This window comes from Salvia splendens, chromosome 9 (assembly GCF_004379255.2).
Source record: "Salvia splendens isolate huo1 chromosome 9, SspV2, whole genome shotgun sequence".
NCBI classification, from domain to species: Eukaryota; Viridiplantae; Streptophyta; class Magnoliopsida; order Lamiales; family Lamiaceae; genus Salvia; species Salvia splendens.
This window is the reverse complement of record NC_056040.1, coordinates 20,506,620-20,527,289: the sequence shown is the minus strand read 5'-3', so window position 1 is coordinate 20,527,289 and position 20,670 is coordinate 20,506,620. Positions and strand designations below refer to the sequence as shown.

The 20,670-nt window shown below is 41.0% G+C and overlaps 1 protein-coding gene and 1 pseudogene across 1 annotated transcript; one reads left to right on the top strand and one right to left on the bottom strand.

Moving 5' to 3' along the window:
• The first annotated feature begins 1,908 nt into the window (after nucleotides 1–1,908).
• Nucleotides 1,909–6,310, top strand: LOC121749276 (annotated as a pseudogene).
• Nucleotides 5,604–8,137, bottom strand: LOC121749275 (polygalacturonase QRT2-like). The gene is made up of 9 exons (XM_042143862.1): nucleotides 7,962–8,137; nucleotides 7,352–7,489; nucleotides 7,099–7,269; nucleotides 6,990–7,016; nucleotides 6,699–6,906; nucleotides 6,410–6,491; nucleotides 6,151–6,259; nucleotides 5,940–6,056; nucleotides 5,604–5,855 (listed from the first exon to the last, which is right to left on the bottom strand). The coding sequence occupies exons 1-9, from the start codon at nucleotides 8,094–8,096 to the stop codon at nucleotides 5,604–5,606; spliced, it is 1,239 nt and encodes a 412-aa protein (XP_041999796.1). The 5' UTR covers nucleotides 8,097–8,137.
• Nucleotides 8,138–20,670: the final 12,533 nt, after the last annotated feature.

Sequence of the window (20,670 nt, the reverse complement as noted above, 5' to 3'; positions counted from 1 at the left end):
AGTCTTAAATCTTAACCAGTACCTTAATATTTAGGATAATTATTTGATTTCATCTCGTTATTTTATTGTTTTAACCTAAATTGTCCACCCTTTTATTTGATTTCAATTTTTGTTGGTGGAGGCTGAAGGTGATGTTGGCGATGAATTTTTAGGGTTTGCCACTAAATCTGTTGTTGCTCAAGTTTACAACAAAGTGATTATTAATACACTAAATGAAATCAAATATATACCCAAAATTCTTTTCCAAAGTGTACTTGCATTATTTTAAAGTTGAATTTGTGCTACATTAGTCATTACTCATTTGTTGAATCATGTCTAACTCTAACGAACTATAAAACCAAAACCAAAATCAAATTGGGGCCTATCTATTGCACATCATATATTATTCGGGCCATGAATGGAGTATTATAAAATCGATTTATGTGATCCATCAAATATTAAATATTTGGAATACTCGATAAATAATATATTCACTAAGCCATTTAAAAATAGATCATTTCAAACTGTCTCATGAAAATAATGATTTTTATTTTAATTTTTTTTGAGTTGAATAATATTAATCACCTTTTAGCGTTTTTAGGGGATCAACCTTTTTTTTCAGTTGAATAATATTATTCACCTTTTAGCGTTTTTAGGGATCACCTTTTAGCGTTTAATTATAGTGAATATATAGTAAATAAAAATAAATAAGGATGGCAAGGTTGATTACGTCAGCGGGCTACGGCGACATTAGTTACAATAGGCGCCGGAGGAGAAATAGTTTAACGTGGCAGGCGCAGCGCCGGTGGCTGCTGACGGCGCAGAGCAATTCGGCGGTGATGGAGGATCAGCTTTCATATTCATTTGCATCTTTTTGGAAGATGGAATAATGAATCAAAATAATTGGCCCATCTTTATGACTTTTGTGATAAAGAAAAATAATTTAAAGCTACAGTCACAGCCCAAAGTGTGGGCCTCCTAGTTTACGGAGTACATTTTTATTACCTATATTGCGTGGGAATAAGTAGTAGTACTATTATTGATTTCATCAGTTAAATATTTTGCATTTCAATGGAGTACACATTTTATTGACGGTTGTCACGTCATGTCATGTTCATAAAAAATAATTTTATTTGACCTTTTTGAATGTCCACAAAATAATTATATTTTTAAAAATGAAAAATGTCTCTATTTATTTTACTGCCTTACTTTACTCACTTTTTCTCCTTTTTCTCTTACTTTAATAATTTTTACTATTAAAATTCGTATCATCCATAAATTAATGTATTTTTTGGGATGGAGAGAGGTATTAATTATCTTTGTTGATGCATTATTCAATAAGCTAGTAAATTAAAAATTATTGTTCGAATTATTTATAATGTAAAATTAAACATGAATAAAGACCAATAACAAAAATATTGAGATTTGAATAATCAAACATAATCAAATTCAAATATTATTAAGTTTGGTTTATTTTTTAACTACAGTATTTTTTTTAAATTTCAACTCAAGTTCCATTTTTGTAAAACTCAAATTACATAGATCATGTTGCTTTTTATAAATAAAACAAAATCAGTATAAGAATTATATTTAACATATTAATATAATTTTAATAATTTCATTATATTTTTTAAAGTAATATGTACTCCATATGTTATTTATATTTGACCACTTTTTTTAACAGAGATCTCATAATATTTTAATAATGCATTGCATGAGTGTGACATTAGTACTAGTATATTTTGTTAATTGTAACTAATGATGTTTAACTAATAGACCAATTCAATATTAAAATATTTATTTATTTTGTTAAAAATAGGTGTAATTTTATTATGTTGTGGATGGGTTGTAGAAATATGAATTTCAATTTTTATAATTTGGCCATTAAATCGGGCTGTTCATAGGTTTTGAATCGGAACTGAATCGGAAATGGTTTCAAATTTCAATTGTCACTTTGTCAGCAATCAGCTTCCCCACCACCTGTTCGACATAATTACGTAGTGGGAATTACCGCCAAAAAAACAGAGCATCCCAAGAATCTTTAATAGATGGCGCTTCATTAACAAAAGTACCTTTTTTACATTCCCATCCACACCACTCCCAACAGCAACAAAATCGTCTCGAATCACCCAAAACAAATACTCCCAGGCTCGCGTGGGGATTGTGGGACTTTGAAGAGGACTTTGAGAGCTCTGTATCATCCATTGAACCAGTATGTTGTGCACTTGGACCTTGAAGCCAAGGCTGAGGAGAGGATTGAGCTGGTGGAATTCGTCAAGAATGAAGCTTTGTTTGAGAAAGTTGGGAATGTGAGGGTTGTGGTCAAGTCTAATCTGGTCACCTATAGAGGTCCTACTATGGTTAGTAATACCCTTCATGCTGCAGCAATCTTGTTGAAGGAAGCTGGGAACTGGGACTGGTTCATCAATTTGAGTGCATCTGATTACCCTTTGGTCACACAAGATGGTTAGTTTTTTCTTGATGCTTTGATGCTATGTTTAATTCACATGGAATAAACTTTCCCCTAATATCGAGTAGTATGTTCTAGTTAAGTTTTACATCCTTTATTCTTGGATTTATATATTGATGCAATAATGCAAATAGAGAAGTTGTGCTGCTATTGCAAAATTTATAAAACGTGTTGAAACTTGAAAACCAAAATAAGCTCAAAGTTTGTGACTTTTTTAGCAATTAATGGTATGCTCTGGATTTCTGGTTTTGTTGTTTGTAGCTAGATGCCCAGTGCTAAGAGCTTAAATGGTTAAAATTAGTTTTTAGTGTTTTTGTGATTGATTTTTTTTTTCTTGAATCTTATTGGACCAACTTCATTTAGCAGCTCAGCCATATTCGTTTATACAAATGCTTAGTGCTAATGGTTGTGATGTCTTACTTTGTTGAACAGACATGCTCCATACTTTATCAGCTGTGCCGAGGGACCTAAACTTTATTGAGCATACTAGTGACATTGGTTGGAAGGAGTAAGATTATATTGTATTTAATTAAATGTGTATTCATACACACAAAATTTGATGTAGTTTGATTCTTGATGTTATTGGTTTTGTAGATACCAGAGAGCCAAGCCTGTTATAATTGATCCTGGGCTTTATAGAGTACAAAAGTCCGACCTTTATTGGATCACTGAGAAGCGCAAAGTTCCTAATGCATTCAAGCTTTTCACAGGTTAGAACGATGCATATTCTGCTGGAAGTATCCGTCTTTGACTTTTCGTTTCTTCTTTATGCTTTGATACTTGCTCCATTATTTCCTGATAAGTTCTGTTCATGGTTCTGATTCTAAAGCAGCTTATTGCAAAGACTGATGTTGTGCAGTTCTGACTTTGATCACTGGATCTTTTGCTTTTTTTTATACGGAGTAGTATTAAATATTTCTTCGCATATATTGGCTGCTTAAAGTTCTCGTTGTCTGTCCAAACGAACAGAATTGAAATTCAGTGTTTACATTTTTATATGGGATTTTGTCATAATCCCATGGCATCCATATTGATGAATTCCATAACACCACAAAGACTTTTCTTTTATTCCTTCCCACAAAGCCTTGTCTGTGGTCTTTCTTTGTGTGGTTTATAACATTGACCCTAATGATGTCAACGACTCAACATCATGTCATTTGCCTGCCTTTTATTGCTAAACAAGAAATCAATGGTATCACCTTCAACTGCTTTGTTATATCATTCTTTGTTCAAATTTCATACTTTATATCATCCATATGATCAATCTCTCTCTCTCTCTCTCTCATGAAGGTTGATGTCATTAGACTCATTAATCTATGTCATCGATTTGAACTCATCATCTTAGCACAATCCCCAACTCTGCTTAAGCAGGGATATTGAACAAGCAAAACTTGTTCACTAGTGAGTTTGCATCCAACACGTTTGATTGGTCAAAGATGACCTCCAATACATTCCAGATAGTATACTTATCAAAAACTCTTGGACTACATTATTTTGCTTGCAATACCACTTAATAGCAATCGTAGCTCCACCTTTTTTTTGTGCAATCACACAGTGGTGATATTGAACAGTTTCTTGTTTGCATGGTCTAATTTTCCTAGAAAATGAACCATGCATGAATTTTTTGGGTGTGAGCTGCCACATATATGTTCTTTGGGGGACAATTCAGTTTCGAGGCTACAAAAGCCAAACACCAAATTAACTTAATCCTTTAACAATTCAAGCATTTTTTAAATTAAAATGCAGTTTCATGTTGGTTTGCTTTTAGCTAAGCAGCAACTATCATAAAATAATATACTTCAAATAAGTATTATGTTGAAAAGATAAATCTACTTTCTGAAAGAGAATAAAAACTAGTATTAATTTTTTAAAAATTTATGGGCATCTCTGAAAATTCAACAAAAATCTCTATGAAAGTAGCATGATAATTGCCTAAAACACCCATCACCATAATCTCTCTGATCCCTTATTATGAACCCTGTTTTTACTGATTTTAGCTATGGAATATTTTTTTATGGGCTTCCTTATAGTAATCTGGCTGCATATTCTACTCAGGTTCAGCTTGGATGATGCTTTCTCGTTCCTTCATGGAGTTCTGTTTATTGGGGTGGGACAACCTGCCCAGAATCGTACTTATGTATTACGCAAACTTTCTTTGATCACCAGAAGGGTACTTTCACACCGTCATTTGCAATGCTGAAGAGTTCCGTAACACTATTGTGAACCATGACCTCCATTTCATATCATGGGACAACCCTCCGAAGCAGCATCCACATTTCTTGACAGTAGATGACTATCAGAGAATGGTTGACAGCAATGCTCCCTTTGCCAGGAAATTCCAAAGGGATGAAGCCATTTTGGATAAGATTGATTCTGACCTCTTAGGCCATAACACTGATGGCTTTGTACCAGGCAGTTGGTACAGTGGAGAGGAGTCAAATGCAAATGTTACTGAGCTTAGACCTGGTCCTGGTGCTGAAAGACTCAAAACTCTGATCGATGGATTGATATTGGATAAGGATTTCCATGCAAAACACTGCATCTAGCTTTTGGCAATTGATTCCCTAATGAAGTACTTAGTATTATGGGAAGGGAGTCTGTTTACATAATATTAGGAGGAAAATAGTGTGACTTTCTCTAATATGCGAGTCGGCACTCTTTACTTAAGTACCATGTAGGTTTTAGAACTTGTAGGTCAAAACTAGAGTTACTTACATCGACCGAATTGGTCTGTGGAAAAGGCAGTCTAAAGCTGGATTTTGAAATATATGCATTCATGTTGAGTTTTGGTTCGAGAAGCATGATTTCATATTCTTAGATCCCTGTTGTATGCCATGGTTCTTTCTATTGATGATTTTTGTCACCAGTTGTCTAATCTACGCTAAAGCTCCCAACTCCAACATCTAGCGTTTGTCGGGAGACTGCAATTTCAGAGAAATGGAGAAATCTATGGCGGCCAGAAAAGTAAGTTTTGGATTTATCCTACCTTCATCATCATGTCTCTCTTTTTTTTATAGAGGATTCTTCTAAAGACTCTATAAACATTCGTAGAACAAAAGAAAAAAAAAAGAAAAGAAGCTATTTATTACTATTATTATAAAAATTTCCTCAATACAGTTTTGCTAAACATTTCCTGCATGAATGCTGTATCATCTTATATCATAGTGTCTTGATGTGTTTCATGTGGAAGACACGGGCCAGGAACTATATCATGCTCTCTACCATATGCATTACTACAATTCGCAGTGACTTGTTTTCCAGTTATGGCTGATGTTAACTGTACTGATTCCATCGATATTCCATGACAAGGTACAGACTTGCTACAGTTGAGATTAATGGCGATATGCGTTGCTGATGTCCCCACTGCGTGCCGGTAAGACACATTGCTTATTTGAACTCCAGTTTTCTTTACAAAATGATCAATGAGATGCAATCAGTCATCATTCAGTTAAGTCTATAATTTCGAATATGTAGTGTAGAAATTTCTTACCAGCTCTGGGCATGCGCCACTGACATCGCAGTAGTTTTGGTCTATGATTATAGGGTTCTTCACATTGTTGAATGTTAGTCTTTCAAATGCGATGTGCTTGAGATATCCTCTCCCCACCTTAGCAGCATAACCAAGCACAGGTTAGTACTGAAAAATTTAGAGTTGATTTCAAGTAAAATGATGGAAGATTTGGAGGTTATTTCGGACCGACCTGCCATGTTTTTATTCGAGCTCCGTTTGTGGTGTCATTGAAGATGCAATTAGTTACATTGATGTTCTCTACTTGTACGAGGTTTCCACTTCTTCCCAAACTTCCAATGCTGTTCAGTTGTTAAGAATAAATCAATAAGAATCTTGATCTTTTTGTTTGAGATTCTGAGTTTGGTTACTGTGTTCCAGTTTGGTGTTTTACTTGCAATTTAAAAAAATATACTAATATGATTTTTTGGGAATAAAAAAAAAGAAATGACCTGATTCCATGACCAAGTGTACATTGAATATTGCTTATGGAGAGATGAGAACTGTGGTCACCAATTGAGATACAATCATCACCTGAGGGCATGGTTAAATACTCAAGCTAACCATTTAAAATAGTTTAACAAAAATGAAAAGAAAAAGATTATTTGCAACTTTTAGCATTAAAGGTGATTATACAATTTTATTTGCATGGTTATTTTCTGGTAGTCTCTTAATAGTTGTATTATTTTTTTATTGGTAAATATATAAGGCCGCATCACGATGGACTTGACCTCGAATTACCATTGGTGATCTTGGAATCGTTAATGCTGAGATGGTGCGTCGATTGAATGTGGATGCCGTCGGTGTTAGGGCTGTTTCCCGGTGACTCGATTGTTACATTTTGAATAAGGAAGCCATTGCATCCTTGCACTGATATATGTGTTTGAGCACTGTTTATAAACCTTATATTACTAACAATACTATTGTTGCACCCAATAAACTTCCACGCCTGTTAAATAATACTGTAACACATTTAATTTTTTTATAACCCAAAAATAATCAATTCATATCGGATGAGTGTAAAGTACTTACAGTTGGAGCTAGAGTCGTGCAATTTTTCTAAACACAAAAAAATTATGATTAGTAATCAATAAAAATATTAAATCAGGTCGTAATAATAATAACAACAATAATAATATACCAATTTAGGATGATATTTGCAAGACTGGTCCCACCAGGCCTTGCCCTGACCATCGATGACCCCGAAGCCCACAACACTTAAGCCCTTTGTATTTGTAACTGCCAACCACTGGCTTGCATCTTTGCCATCCCACGCACTAGGTGCATTTGGTGCTACAATTGTTCCTAAAATCTTCGTATTTCATACATATTAATAAAAATTCAAATATTATAATCAAACTAAATCAATTTATTCATTTCATTAAATAACATACCAAGAGATTGATCCCTGGACCATTGCATGGGCCGTTAAAATTGACAGGGTTCACTAAAAATATGGATTTAGGTGGAACGTACACAGTTGGAGATTTAACCGTGTCTTTACAAGCTGCATCCCACGCCTTTAGAAATGCCTGCAAATATTAGACACATAGAGTATTATATTTAATTATGTTATAAATAAACTATTGAGTTACAAATTCATCCCACCTCGTTGAACAATAAATTGAAAAATAATATACTCTTTGATGCAAAGCTGTAAAGTAAGAAAGAGAAAGTGATAAAGTGAACGAGAAAAAAAAGTAAATATGGATAAAATAAGAGAGAAAAAAGCGGTAAACTAGGACAATGAATTGGGAGGAACTTTTCATTTTTAGCATAAGACTAAATTTGGTGGACGGACTGAAATGGAAAGATGAGACTATTTTTTTTGTTGACTGAGGAAGTACTATTAATTTTTCTCAATTCAATTAGTATAAGGCTTCTTTCGAGTGAGCCAAAAACAAAACCATGAAGTTGTGTGTAAAGCACACGATATCATACTAATGTACCAGTATGCGTGCATCAGCGGTGGAGGCCGTAAAAGTTAAAGAACGAATTAATTACTTTGGAACTCTCCGTACGGCCATCGCCTATGGCTCCATAGTCGGTGACATTGAAATATGTTGCTTCATCAAATGCCCATGCAAGGTATGGTGAGGAAGAAGAAACCAAAACAAATAATAGCACCACAAACTTCATAGCATCCTGCACAAAATATTACAACATTATTAATTTTGCTTTCAGCCAATAATTAGTTAACTTATAAATGTGTGTATATAGGAATTAGTTCTGTCTATATTTGAATTCTCACCGTGGATAATTCAACAAAGAATGCCTAGTGTTACACCAAGGAGATGTTGTTTAATGTCCTACTTAAGTCTTCTTTATATACAGAGAAAATGTGAAGTATTTAACGTCCTAGCTAGTTAAATCTATTTATAAACACAGATAAGATGTGAAGTAATTTTGTGATTAGATTATGTAAAAGTGTAGATCACATACCGTGCACCATTAATTTATGAATAAGATTTTGCTACCCAATAGTTAAATAATATTACCTGGTGGTGATTTAATTTTTACATGGACAATATATTACTTACTTTTTATTCATCTTTGCCTTTTCATGGCCAATATAGTACTTACTTTATATTCATCTTACCGTTATTATTTTCATGGCCAGTATATTAAATAGTAGTACTCCACTTTTTATTCATCTTTACCCTTATTATTTTCATGGCCAATATATTAAATATACCTTTTATTCATTTTTACCCTTATTATTTTCATGGCCAATATATTAAATTACTTATTATTCACCCGTATTTTTTTCATGGCCAATATATTAAATACTTTTTATTTCATCTTTACCTTTATTATTTTCATGGCCAATATATTAATTGCTTTTTGTTCATGTTCACCTTATTATTTTCATGGCCAATGTACTAAATTACTTTTTAATAATCTTTACCATTATTATTTTCATGGCCAATGTACTAAATTACTTTTTAATAATCTTTACCATTATTATTTTCATGGCCAATATATTAATTTCATTTTATTAAACTTTACCTTAATTCATTATTTTAAGGATTTAGAAAGTATGTTATGGCTGACAATTTTTGATGCGTCCCGAAAACACGACATGAACACGCACGAAATTAGAAATTAATGAGTTAGTGTCAAGCTTTATCGCGTTCTTATTTTTGTCGAGTGGACTTGATAAGTATATGAAAATTTCAGGTTGGCTTCAGGCCGAGAGTTCAGATGAACTCCGTGATGGGTCCACCATCCCCGACTTCTCTAGCGTCTTGCAAAGTTTCGCATAACATTCAAGTTGTCAATTTATTCACACCTATACCTATTAGTGTTTTTTGTGCCTATTAGTAAATGTTGTCCATCTATGTACATATTTTATATATACTATTTGAGTGTTGAATTTAACGAAAAAAATGGACCGTGGATTGTTTTTTTTTTTCTCGAATTGAGTTGAATTGAGAATTTATCCATTGGATTGTACAAACAATTCAAAGTAAATTGATTTAATTTTGAGTTTAACTGGTAAGTTAAGTCGAGTTTATGAATGATAAATTTAGATTCATGCACGAAAACAATTGCACACAATTATGCACTATTTAATGATGTGATACTGTCAATTCTCATTTGTGTATATGAATTGAATTATTGTGCATATAGATTCTGTTATGGTTGGCTGTGATCTTTTGTCTCTGCACAGTGTGTATGTCTATTCCCATCATGCTTCATTATATATTGGATAAATTCTCAATTCAACTCAACCCTATAAGGAAAAACGCTCAATATAATTCCCAATTCTCAATTATTGAGAATTTATACACTGAATTGTTGTAGTATAAATCATTCAAATGAAGTTGATTTGGTTTTGAGTTGAACGGGCGATTGAGTTAAGTCGAGTTTATGTGTAACAATTTAGACTCGTGCACGAAAAAAAAATCGCACAATTTCGCTCTAATTGCGTTGTGTTGGAAATATGGAGGCTATGTAGGCCTTCTTTGTGAAGGTTTTGGTGGAGGCTGGACTCGAGAATGTTGTCCAAATACTCATATATATATATATATATATACTCGAGTTCGGCCTTCATGAAGGAGATACCGGCCAATCTTTTGGACTGCGAGTGCTTTGCACTGCATTAAACTTATATTGGAGAAACTGGGGAAGTGAATCTCATCCACGAGACATTGGAAAAGGCGAAGATCATCTCAAGCTTCGTTCACAACCACCCGGTAACGGCATGGATGAGGTTAAGGTCGATAAGACCCTTCCTGATGCTCGACAATATCGTGATAAAGAAGGATTCTGTGAAAAGAATGTTATCTTTCTCTTGTGCATGTGATAGGATGGATGAACAAGAGTGACAGGAATCACAAGATTCGTTCACAACAACTATTAATGAGTACTATATACATATAAATTAACAAGTCCCAACAATATTTTTGCAAGTCGATATTCACTTTAAAAAAAACTCGAACAATTCCTAATATATACGTATACGTTAATTATATTCACATTAATTCAATTCATATAGAAATACGATTCTATCTCATTACGTTTGTGAAAGAAAATAGAACTAAAGTTTACGCTCAATATCATGACTTCATTAACATAGTTACATAGTGCATAATCGAGCGGAATCGTGCGAACTCTTTCCGTCTTTCGTGCACGAGTCTAAACGTATCAAGAATTCAGTTCAAGTTCTCTATGATCAAAAACACTAAAATTTGGTTATCATGTATGTACAAATGTAGAAGTATTTCGAATACAAATTAAAAAGGTCGAAGATTGTAAATAGTAGAGTAGATGTGGATCTGGTCTGATATGTGAGAATAGAGTAGTATTGCCGAAGACATGGGCCAGGAAGTGTGTCTTGCTCTCGACCAGAAGCGTTGCTGCAATTTGCGGTAACTTGCTTCCCAGCTAGAGCTGATGTTAACCCTATTGATTCCATATCCATATTCCATAGCATGGTACCCAATTACTACAGTTAAGATTGATGGCGATCCTCGAAGCTGATGTCCCTTGTATTTCTCGATACACTATATTGCTTATTTCAACTCCGGTTTCCTTCACAATAGGAGATATGCATTTAGTCCCACGTATGAATGAGTTAACCATGTCTCATTTTTCTTTGTATAAGCTTACTTGCTCTTGGCATGCACCACTGATGTTGCAGTAATTCTGGTCGATGATTATGGGATTCTTACCAGTTTTTCAAATGTGACGCGCCGTCTTCCAACCTTTTTCACCATCAAGTTAGTGAAATAAGTTTAGTTTTAGGCCAATTGGCATATTAGAATCATATGTTTGCCAGTTAGTTTGAGTTGATGCTTTGAAATTAATTTTGAAGCTTCTTACCTGCCATCCGACCGCCATTTGTTGTTCCGTTGAAGATGGCATTGCTTATTTGAATGTTTTCCACTTGTACATAATTTCCTCCCCTTCCTAAGCTTCCAATGCTGTGTAGTAATTGACAACAAATTGCTAAGAAATTAATTTCATGTAGTATTATCACTATAATAGTTGTAAAGATGTAATAATGAAATGAAATTTGAAGAGACCTGATTCCATAACCAGGGCCACATTGAATATTGCTTATCTCCATATCAGAAATGTAGTTTCTGATATGAGCTCCAACGGCTTTATCTTGATCCAGCAACGGCTCTCTCTTGATCAAGCTGTAGTTATGGCTCTCTCTTGATCAAGCTGTAGTTATGGTTCTCTCTTCATCAAGCTGTAGCTGAGCTCGTGGGTTCACTCTTACAATACTCCACCTGAAACCACAACTCAGACTTCACTACTCAAACTGATCAAGTCCTTGCAATATTCAAACTTGTCTTTGCCAAGACATTTTGTTAACATATCTGCCGGATTGTCCAAAGTGTCAACCTTCACAACCTTCACTCTTCCCTTATCAATCTCATCTCTTATGAAATGTAGGCGGATGTCTATATGCTTGCTCCGCTCATGAAAGAATTGATGTCGAGCCAAACATATATCAGAACTACTATCACAGAAAATGACCATAGTTCTTTGACTGATCCCAAAATCAGAGATCACACCTTGGATCCAAAAGCTTTCTTGCACAGCTGATGTGAGTGCAATATATTCAGCTTCTGTTGTTGATAAAGCAACAACACTCTATAGGCTGGACTTCCACCTTATGACAGCACCATATAGAGTGAACAAGAAACCAGACTGAGACTTTCTATTGTCCAGATTAGTAGCATAGTCGGCATCACAGTACCCCAAAACAGCTTTCTCACACTCCTTATCACTTTCCTTAAACAATATCCCACAATTGCTGGAGCTTCTCAAATACCTGAGAATCCACTTGAGCGCATTCCAGTGCTCCTTTCCCGGGTCAGACATGTATCTACTAGTGACTGAGATAGCATGGGTAAGGTCTGGCCTCATACAAATCATGGTGTACATTATGCTCCCAACAATGTTCGAGTAAGGAATTGATTCCATCTCCAATGCTTCCTGCTCAGTTCTTGGAGACCGCTCCTTTGACAGTTTAAAGCTTTGGGACAGAGGAGTAGCAGCTGCTAGAGTTGTCAACTGGGCCGGGCTAGCCCAGCTCGGCCCAGGCCCGACGAGGCCCGAGGGTGTTGAGGCCCAGCTCGGCCCAGGACCAGGGTCTGAAACGAGCTGTGCCGGGCCGGGCTTATTTTCATATATCTCAACCCAGCCCAGCCCAGACCCACTTGGTCAGTGGGCCGAGCTGGGCCGGGCCGAGCTGGGTTGGGCCGGTCTGAGTTAGAATCTCTCTTCCACTCTCTTTATCACACGCACACGAACTCACGAAACGAGATACTGAAAAGGGATGAGTTTGATTATGGCTGAAGCCGACGGAGGAGGGGACGCAAAAGCACTGTTAAGCTCTTCCATCCCTTCCGGAAAGGACACCGTCTGGTTTGATGTCTCGTCTCTCTTACATCGCGCCTGCCACAGTCCGTTCCTCTCCATATCTCTTTCTCAATTGCGATCACTATATTTATAAATTGGACTAACAGGGTTGCCCCAGCCTTACTCCGTTTAATACATTCGCTGATTTCTTAATGTATGTAGTTAATTCTTTTCAATTGCTGTATGGATTCCCGTTTTCCGGTGTAAACGATGTATTTTCTTAGGGAATATTTCTATGTATGTATGTTTTTCCGATGCAGCAAAACTAAGCTGGAGTTTCCATAGGGAATACAATTACATGTATTTATAGGAGTGGGTTGAAGCTGGGCTGGGCTGGGCTGGGCCTGGGCTCGGGCTGGGCTGGGCCTGGGCCTGGGCTGCTAGCGGGCCTGGTCCTGGGCCGGTCCTGGGTTTACAAATAGGCCCAAATAGAGCCCGTTACACTCAACAAGCCCAGCCCGAGCCCGTTCCATTTCTCTAACGAGCCGGGCCTGGGTCGGCCCATACCGGGCCTGGGCCGAGCTGGGTTGGGCCAGCCCGGCCCAGTTGACAACTCTAGCAGCTGCCTTAGCATTTGCCATATTGAATTTCTTCAAGACTTTCTCAATGTAATCTGACTGAGATAGCCACAGTAGCTTCTTGCTCCTACTCTCAAGATATTCATCCCCAGAATCTTTCTAGCTTCACCCAAATCTTTCATTTCAAAACTTTTCTGTAAATCAGCTTTGATCTTTTGTATCTAATCCAATGAAGGTCCAGCTAGTACCATATCATCTACATAGAGCAAGAGGTAAGCCACTGGATTATTCCCCTTCTTCTTAATATAGATGCAATCATCATACTCTGATCTGAGAAAACCATGAATAGTCATATGCTCATTGAACTTCTTATTCCACTGCCTTGGACTTTGTTTTAATCCATATAAGCTCTTTTTCAATAAACATACTTTGTTTTCCTCTTCTTCTTTTATATATCTGATAAGAGGCTCCCGACCATGCCGCTCCCGACTATGTCACCCGCGACAGAGCAGGCTGCAGAGCAGCCGGCAGAAGGAGAACTGGACGTGGACGCAGCGCCGGTGAGGATGAGTGTCCGAGAGGAAGAGAAGACGGTGACGAAGAGGACCTTGAGGCCCCGAGACAAGCTCAAGGCCCCAAGCAAGTTCGCGAAGTAGAAATGCTAGCCGTGTGTTTAGGATTAGTTGTTTACAATTCTTTCCTTTTATGTTTTAATCTTTTTGGACCTTATTTTAATTACTGTTGAGTCGGGCCGAGTTATAAGCCCCGTTCGGGTTTTCTTTGTGGTTCTTTCCCGAATGTATTAGGATACGTCGAACCGCCCTAGGGTCTTTAGTATAAAATAGGGTATTTCTTCAACATTTATTTTTATGAATGAAATATTTTCCCTAAACCTATCTTGTGAAACAAGCAATTATATTTTTCGTTCTTGTTGCTTTGTGGAAGACGTCCACCAAATCAGCAAGTTTTCGGTCAGTTTCCGCGAGTTTGTCGTGGGAATTGCTCGTTGTTCCGTCGAGAAGGAAGATCACGGAGCCGTTGCGGAGAACGTCCGTAACATCTGGTGCTTTCATCCCGAAACTCATCATCAATAACAGCGGAGGAATCGAATGGCATCGGATTTTCCCGTCGCTGAGACGTCGGCAGCGGTGCATCCGGGGCCGATCGGGGGTCGATCGCAATCCTTGGACCCGATCACGCAGGGGTTCGCGCAATTGAATGCGCGATTTGATAAGATGGACCGTAGGGTCGAAAATTTGGAGCAGCGACCGCAGAATCTCGTTGACAACCACACAACCGTCTGGGACGACGCCGATCAGGAATGGGAGGAATATCGGGAGAGCGGTCGGCCAGTACGTGAGGATCTTGACCGCCCGTACCGTCCGCAGGGTCGGGGTCGGGGACGACCGAATCGGGGTGGTCGTGGTGATCGTGGTGGGGGAGGCCGCTATTCTCAGCGGCGTGATGTTCCGGAATATAGAACGGGTCGCCGTCGGGATAATTGGGACCCGCCTCAGAGGCACGACGATTGGGACGAGGATACGTACGAGGATCGCGGGGTCTCCTGCTGGGACCCACCTCAACGCAGGGAGCGTTTTCCCCGCCAGGGGGCGGATTATTCGTCGGGGGTAAAGATGGACGCTCCTCACTTTAACGGGGCAGATGCACCTAATTGGATCTCCCGCGTGCAATATTATTTCGATCACAAAAGAATTCCGGAGAATGAGCGTTTGCATTATGTGGTGATGCTTTTTGACCCCCCCGCGTCAGAATGGATATTCAATTACAGAGAAACCAATGGGTCTGTTACATGGCCAGAATTCCTGGACGACGTGAGACATCGCTTCGACCCACAAAGTTTCAGGAATTACACGGGTCTGATCGCTAAGCTGGTTCAGACATCGACCGTCGCCGACTACCATGCAACGTTTGAACGGTATCTCAATCGGGTGACCGATTTGTCGGAATCAGCCTTGATTCCTATTTTCATCCAAGGGCTAAAGCAACCTCTGCAGGAGAAGATAGAGTTGCAAAACCCGGGGATGTTGGCGGAGGCTATGGCCCTGGCACTGCGATTAGCCGCAACACAGGACGAGCGTCAGCATCAGCCGTCGCCATACCCGCGACGTCAATGGTCGGGACGCGAGCAAAAGGCCACATGGAACCCTGTCTCGAACCCAGCCTCGGGACCACAGCTGCAGGAGCCGCAGGGTCGCGACATTGAGAAGGCACGAACATACCCAATCAGGGTATCAAATGCGGAGAAATCGGAGCGAGCCCGTCGAGGGCTTTGTTACCATTGCCCCGAAAAGTGGGTCGCGGGCCACGTCTGCAAGGTCAAGCTTCTTTGCTATATGGACGACGAAGTGGACGACCCGCAAGAGGATAATCCGGGAGCGCAAATGCCCGAGGAGGAGCTCATCACCGCGGATTTATCTCACCTTCACGCCTTGGACGGCCGGGGAAGCTCGAAACCCTTCGTGGTACAGGGAACATTGGGAGAGGCAAACGTCCGAGTTTTGATCGACACAGGTGCAACGTTGGATTTCCTCCAGCCGCGAATCGCGGAGCTACTCCAGTTGGAGCTTACACCCATCAGACCGTTCCGAGTGTTAGTGGGTAACTGCGCATCCCTGCTCTGCACTCACATCTCGCGGGGCACGAAGCTGTGTCTGCAGGGAAATGTATTTTTGGTCGATCTCCACATTCTCGCTCACCATGGACCGGATGTGATCTTGGGAATGCACTGGTTGGAGTCGCTGGGGAAGGTCTCGGCGGATTTTGTTCAAAAAACGCTAGAATTCACGCACGGGGACCGGACAGTATTCTTGCAGGGCGTGATACCGGGACCAAAGCAGATCTCCCTTCACTCGTTATACACATTGACGGCCCAACCGAGGGACCACGAGTTTTATGAGATTGTGCCGATCGACAGCGCGTTCGACGCCGTTGAAGGGGCCGGCAACGAGGATTTCCCTCCTCATCTTCCGACTGAAATTTTGAAGGTTTTGACTACTCATCGCGCGGTGTTTGAGCAGCCCCGCGGGATGCCTCCACCGCGCCCATTCGATCATCGTATCCATCTTCTGCCGGGTACACGACCAATTAATGTTCGACCATACCGATATCCTTACTTCCAGAAGACGGAAATCGAAAGGCAGGTTCGGGATATGTTGGAGCAAGGTATTATTCGCCACAGCCACAGTCCTTTCTCATCCCCGGTATTGTTGATCCGTAAAAAAGATGGCACGTTTAGGTTTTGCATTGATTACCGGGCCCTCAATAAGGCAACCGTCCCGGACCATTTCCCCATTCCTACGGCAGAGGAGCTTTTTGATGAGTTGGGCGGTGCCAAGTACTTTACAAAGTTAGACCTTCGATCAGGATATCACCAACTCCGGATGAGCGAGGACGATATATTCAAGACCGCGTTTCGGACTCATGACGGCCATTTCGAGTTCCTCGTAATGCCTTTCGGGTTGACAAACGCCCCGTCCACCTTTCAGGCTGCGATGAATGCGATTTTCCGGCCGCTTCTCAGACAGTGTGTTATTGTCTTCTTCGATGACATATTGATTTACAGTCCGACGCTTGAGCTACATAGTCGGCATTTGGAGGCAGTTCTTGAGCTGCTCCACGAGAATAATTTCTTCGTCAAACTGTCGAAGTGCTCGTTTTGTAGTATGTCGGTGGAGTATTTGGGTCACATTATTGACGACGGTCACCTCAAAGCCGATCCGGCGAAAATACAGGCGATGACGGAGTGGCCTACGCCGAGGACAGTGCGGCAATTGCGGGGCTTCTTAGGTTTGACGGGCTATTACCGTCGTTTCGTCGCCCACTACGCGATGATCGCAGCGCCCTTGACAGATTTACTTAAGAAGGAGGCGTTCCGTTGGTCCGATGAGGCCGAGACCGCGTTCGCAAATCTGAAACATGCAATGACATCAGCACCGGTCTTACAATTGCCGGATTTCACCATTCCTTTTTGCGTCGAGACAGACGCTTGCGAGGTGGGAATTGGCGCGGTACTAATGCAGCAAGACCATCCCATTGCGTTTTTCAGTAAGAAGTTGGGACCTCGCAGACGAGTCGCATCGACATATCATAAGGAACTATATGCAATTGTGGAGGCCGTGCAAAAATGGCGACAATACTTATTGGGCCGAGAGTTCATTATTAGAACGGATCAGAAGAGCTTGAAGGAGTTGTTCCAACAAGTGGTTCAGACACCAGACCAACAGCTCTACGTCAGGAAGTTGATGGGATACAAATTCGTGATTGAGTACAAGCGCGGTAGCACGAACAAGGCAGCAGACGCTTTGTCCCGGCAACACGACGAGCTGGCCGACTACAGTGCCCCTGTCCCGGACGCGGCAGACCAGTCCGAGACACAGCTACTTGTAGCCGTCTCTAGGCCCATGCCCGACATATTGCGGGTGCTGCAGGACGAGACCGCAACGCTGCCCGACTTGGTGGAGCTGGCGGCCAAAGTCAGAGCAGGCGAGGCACCCTCACACTTGTCGTGGGCCGAGGGGCTGATATACTTCCATCGCAGGGTGTTAGTGAGCGCGGAGTCCAAAGCGAAGCGTACGTTGCTGCAAGAACATCACTGCTCGCCCATTGCAGGTCACCCGGGGCATGAAAGAACGTTTCGTTTATTGGCTGCTGGTTTTTATTGGCCGAAGATGCGCAAGGATGTGGTGGCGTTTGTGAATGAATGTGTGGTGTGTCAGTCCACGAAGTACTCAACGCGCAAGCCAGCAGGGTTATTGCAGCCATTGCCCGTACCGTCGCAGGTGTGGGAGGATGTGTCGATGGACTTCATCACTGGGCTGCCCCAATCCCGCGGGTATACGACTATTATGGTGGTGGTAGATAGGCTTTCAAAGTATGCTCATTTTGCTCCCCTCCCCACCAAGTTTGACGCCTCTCGAGTGGCACAGCTATTTGTGAACACGGTGGTCCGGCACCACGGTTTCCCGAAGACCTTGGTATCGGATAGAGATTCGGTTTTCCTCAACGCAACATGGGAGGAAATGTTGCGTCTAAGCGGAACCAAACTTCACTTTTCGACTGCTTATCATCCGCAGTCGGACGGCCAGACGGAGGTCCGGAACCGGGGTTTGGAGCAGTATTTAAGAGCGTGTGCGGCCGATAAACCAACGAGATGGACGAATTTTTTACCTTGGGCGGAACTAGCGCTTAATTGTTTCCATCACGCCGCGTTGGGCACGTCGCCTTATAAAGCCTTATATGGGCGAGAGCCGCCGGCTCTGGTGGCGTCACCTCCTTCGGCTAAGACCCCGCCTAATGTAGCAGAAATTATCAGGCAGCGGGGGGAGTTACTGGTCACTCTGCGTCGAAACCTCTTGCGAGCCCAACAGCGAATGACGGAGGTGGCAAACCGTCACCGCAGGCACGTGGAGTTTGAAGTAGGCGATATAGTTTGGTTGAAGTTGCAACCGTATCGCCAACATTCGGTGGCCAAGCCTCTATCGGCGAAGTTAGCTCCAAGGTTCTACGGGCCCTTCGAAGTGTTGGAAAGGGTGGGCCCGGTGGCTTACAAATTGCGTCTCCCGGAAGGGAGTAGAATCCACAATGTGTTTCACGTAAGCCTGTTGCGGGAGTTTGTAGCAGGTGAGGGAGATGTTGATGGAGTGAAGTTGCCTCCGGCGTTTGTAGGGGATAGGCCGGTGGTCCGGCCCGTGGCAGTTTTGGAAGAGCGGGTCAGCTGGCGCGATGGCCGACCAGAGAGACAAGGCCTGGTGCAGTGGGAAGATGATGCTTCTACGCCGACGTGGAAGCCAGTGGAGTCAATAGGTAGGCAGTTCCCGGAGGTTTGCCTTGCGGACAAGGCAAATTCTAACGGAGGGGGGGTTGATAAGAGGCTCCCGACCATGCCGCTCCCGACTATGTCACCCGCGACAGAGCAGGCTGCAGAGCAGCCGGCAGAAGGAGAACTGGACGTGGACGCAGCGCCGGTGAGGATGAGTGTCCGAGAGGAAGAGAAGACGGTGACGAAGAGGACCTTGAGGCCCCGAGACAAGCTCAAGGCCCCAAGCAAGTTCGCGAAGTAGAAATGCTAGCCGTGTGTTTAGGATTAGTTGTTTACAATTCTTTCCTTTTATGTTTTAATCTTTTTGGACCTTATTTTAATTACTGTTGAGTCGGGCCGAGTTATAAGCCCCGTTCGGGTTTTCTTTGTGGTTCTTTTCCGAATGTATTAGGATACGTCGAACCGCCCTAGGGTCTTTAGTATAAAATAGGGTATTTCTTCAACATTTATTTTTATGAATGAAATATTTTCCCTAAACCTATCTTGTGAAACAAGCAATTATCTTTTTCGTTCTTGTTGCTTTGTGGAAGACGTCCACCAAATCAGCAAGTTTTCGGTCAATTTCCGCGAGTTTGTCGTGGGAATTGCTCGTTGTTCCGTCGAGAAGGAAGATCACGGAGCCGTTGCGGAGAACGTCCGTAACAATATCCCTCGGGCTAGCCCATAAAAATAGTCTCCTCAAGATCCCCATTAAGGAACACAGTCTTCACATCTAGCTGCTGCAATTCCCATTAAGGAACACAGTCTTCACAGTCTTCACAGTCTCCTCAAGATCCCCATTAAGGAACACAGTCTTCACAGTCTTTCTCTATCTCTGTTCATCATTGCTTCTTTATAGGACAAAGGATCAGCACACTCAAGATTTTCAGCTGCACATAGTGCATAATAGACCACATCTGCTTCAACATATCGAGCTGGACGCCTTATGTTTGTTCTCCTCACTCTATCTCTTGCAAGCTGGTAGTTGCTTAGGCTACTGTCAGAATGAGGGTCTGCTCCACCTTGAGCAGAATGTGTATCTGCTCCACCTTGATCAGAAATGGGGTCTTTGTCACGACCGCCCATACTAGGGGTACTACAAACGAGGCGATCGTGACCAAGGGACAAACATTAAGAACAACCTTTAAGGATAACAGTTCATAAGAAAGACTCAATTAGCTTAGAAGAATAATATTTTAGAGTAATGGAGTAAACAACAGATTAAAGTCTAACAGAAATTGACATAATCAAAACAGTACGAAATAAAGTAAGGTCTTGAGGCATAGTTCAAAAATATAGCAGCGGAAATAAGGTTTCAAAGAGAGTCAAGGATGACGCCTATGTATGAAGACACAACGCATCCAAATTCCCTAGACCGACTCAACATCCACCGCAACATCCTGCTCAACCTGCACATAGGGAAAACACATGCAGGGCTGAGTACTTGTTGTACTCAATGGGCTCATGCCTAAAATATTTTTTTATATAGTTATGT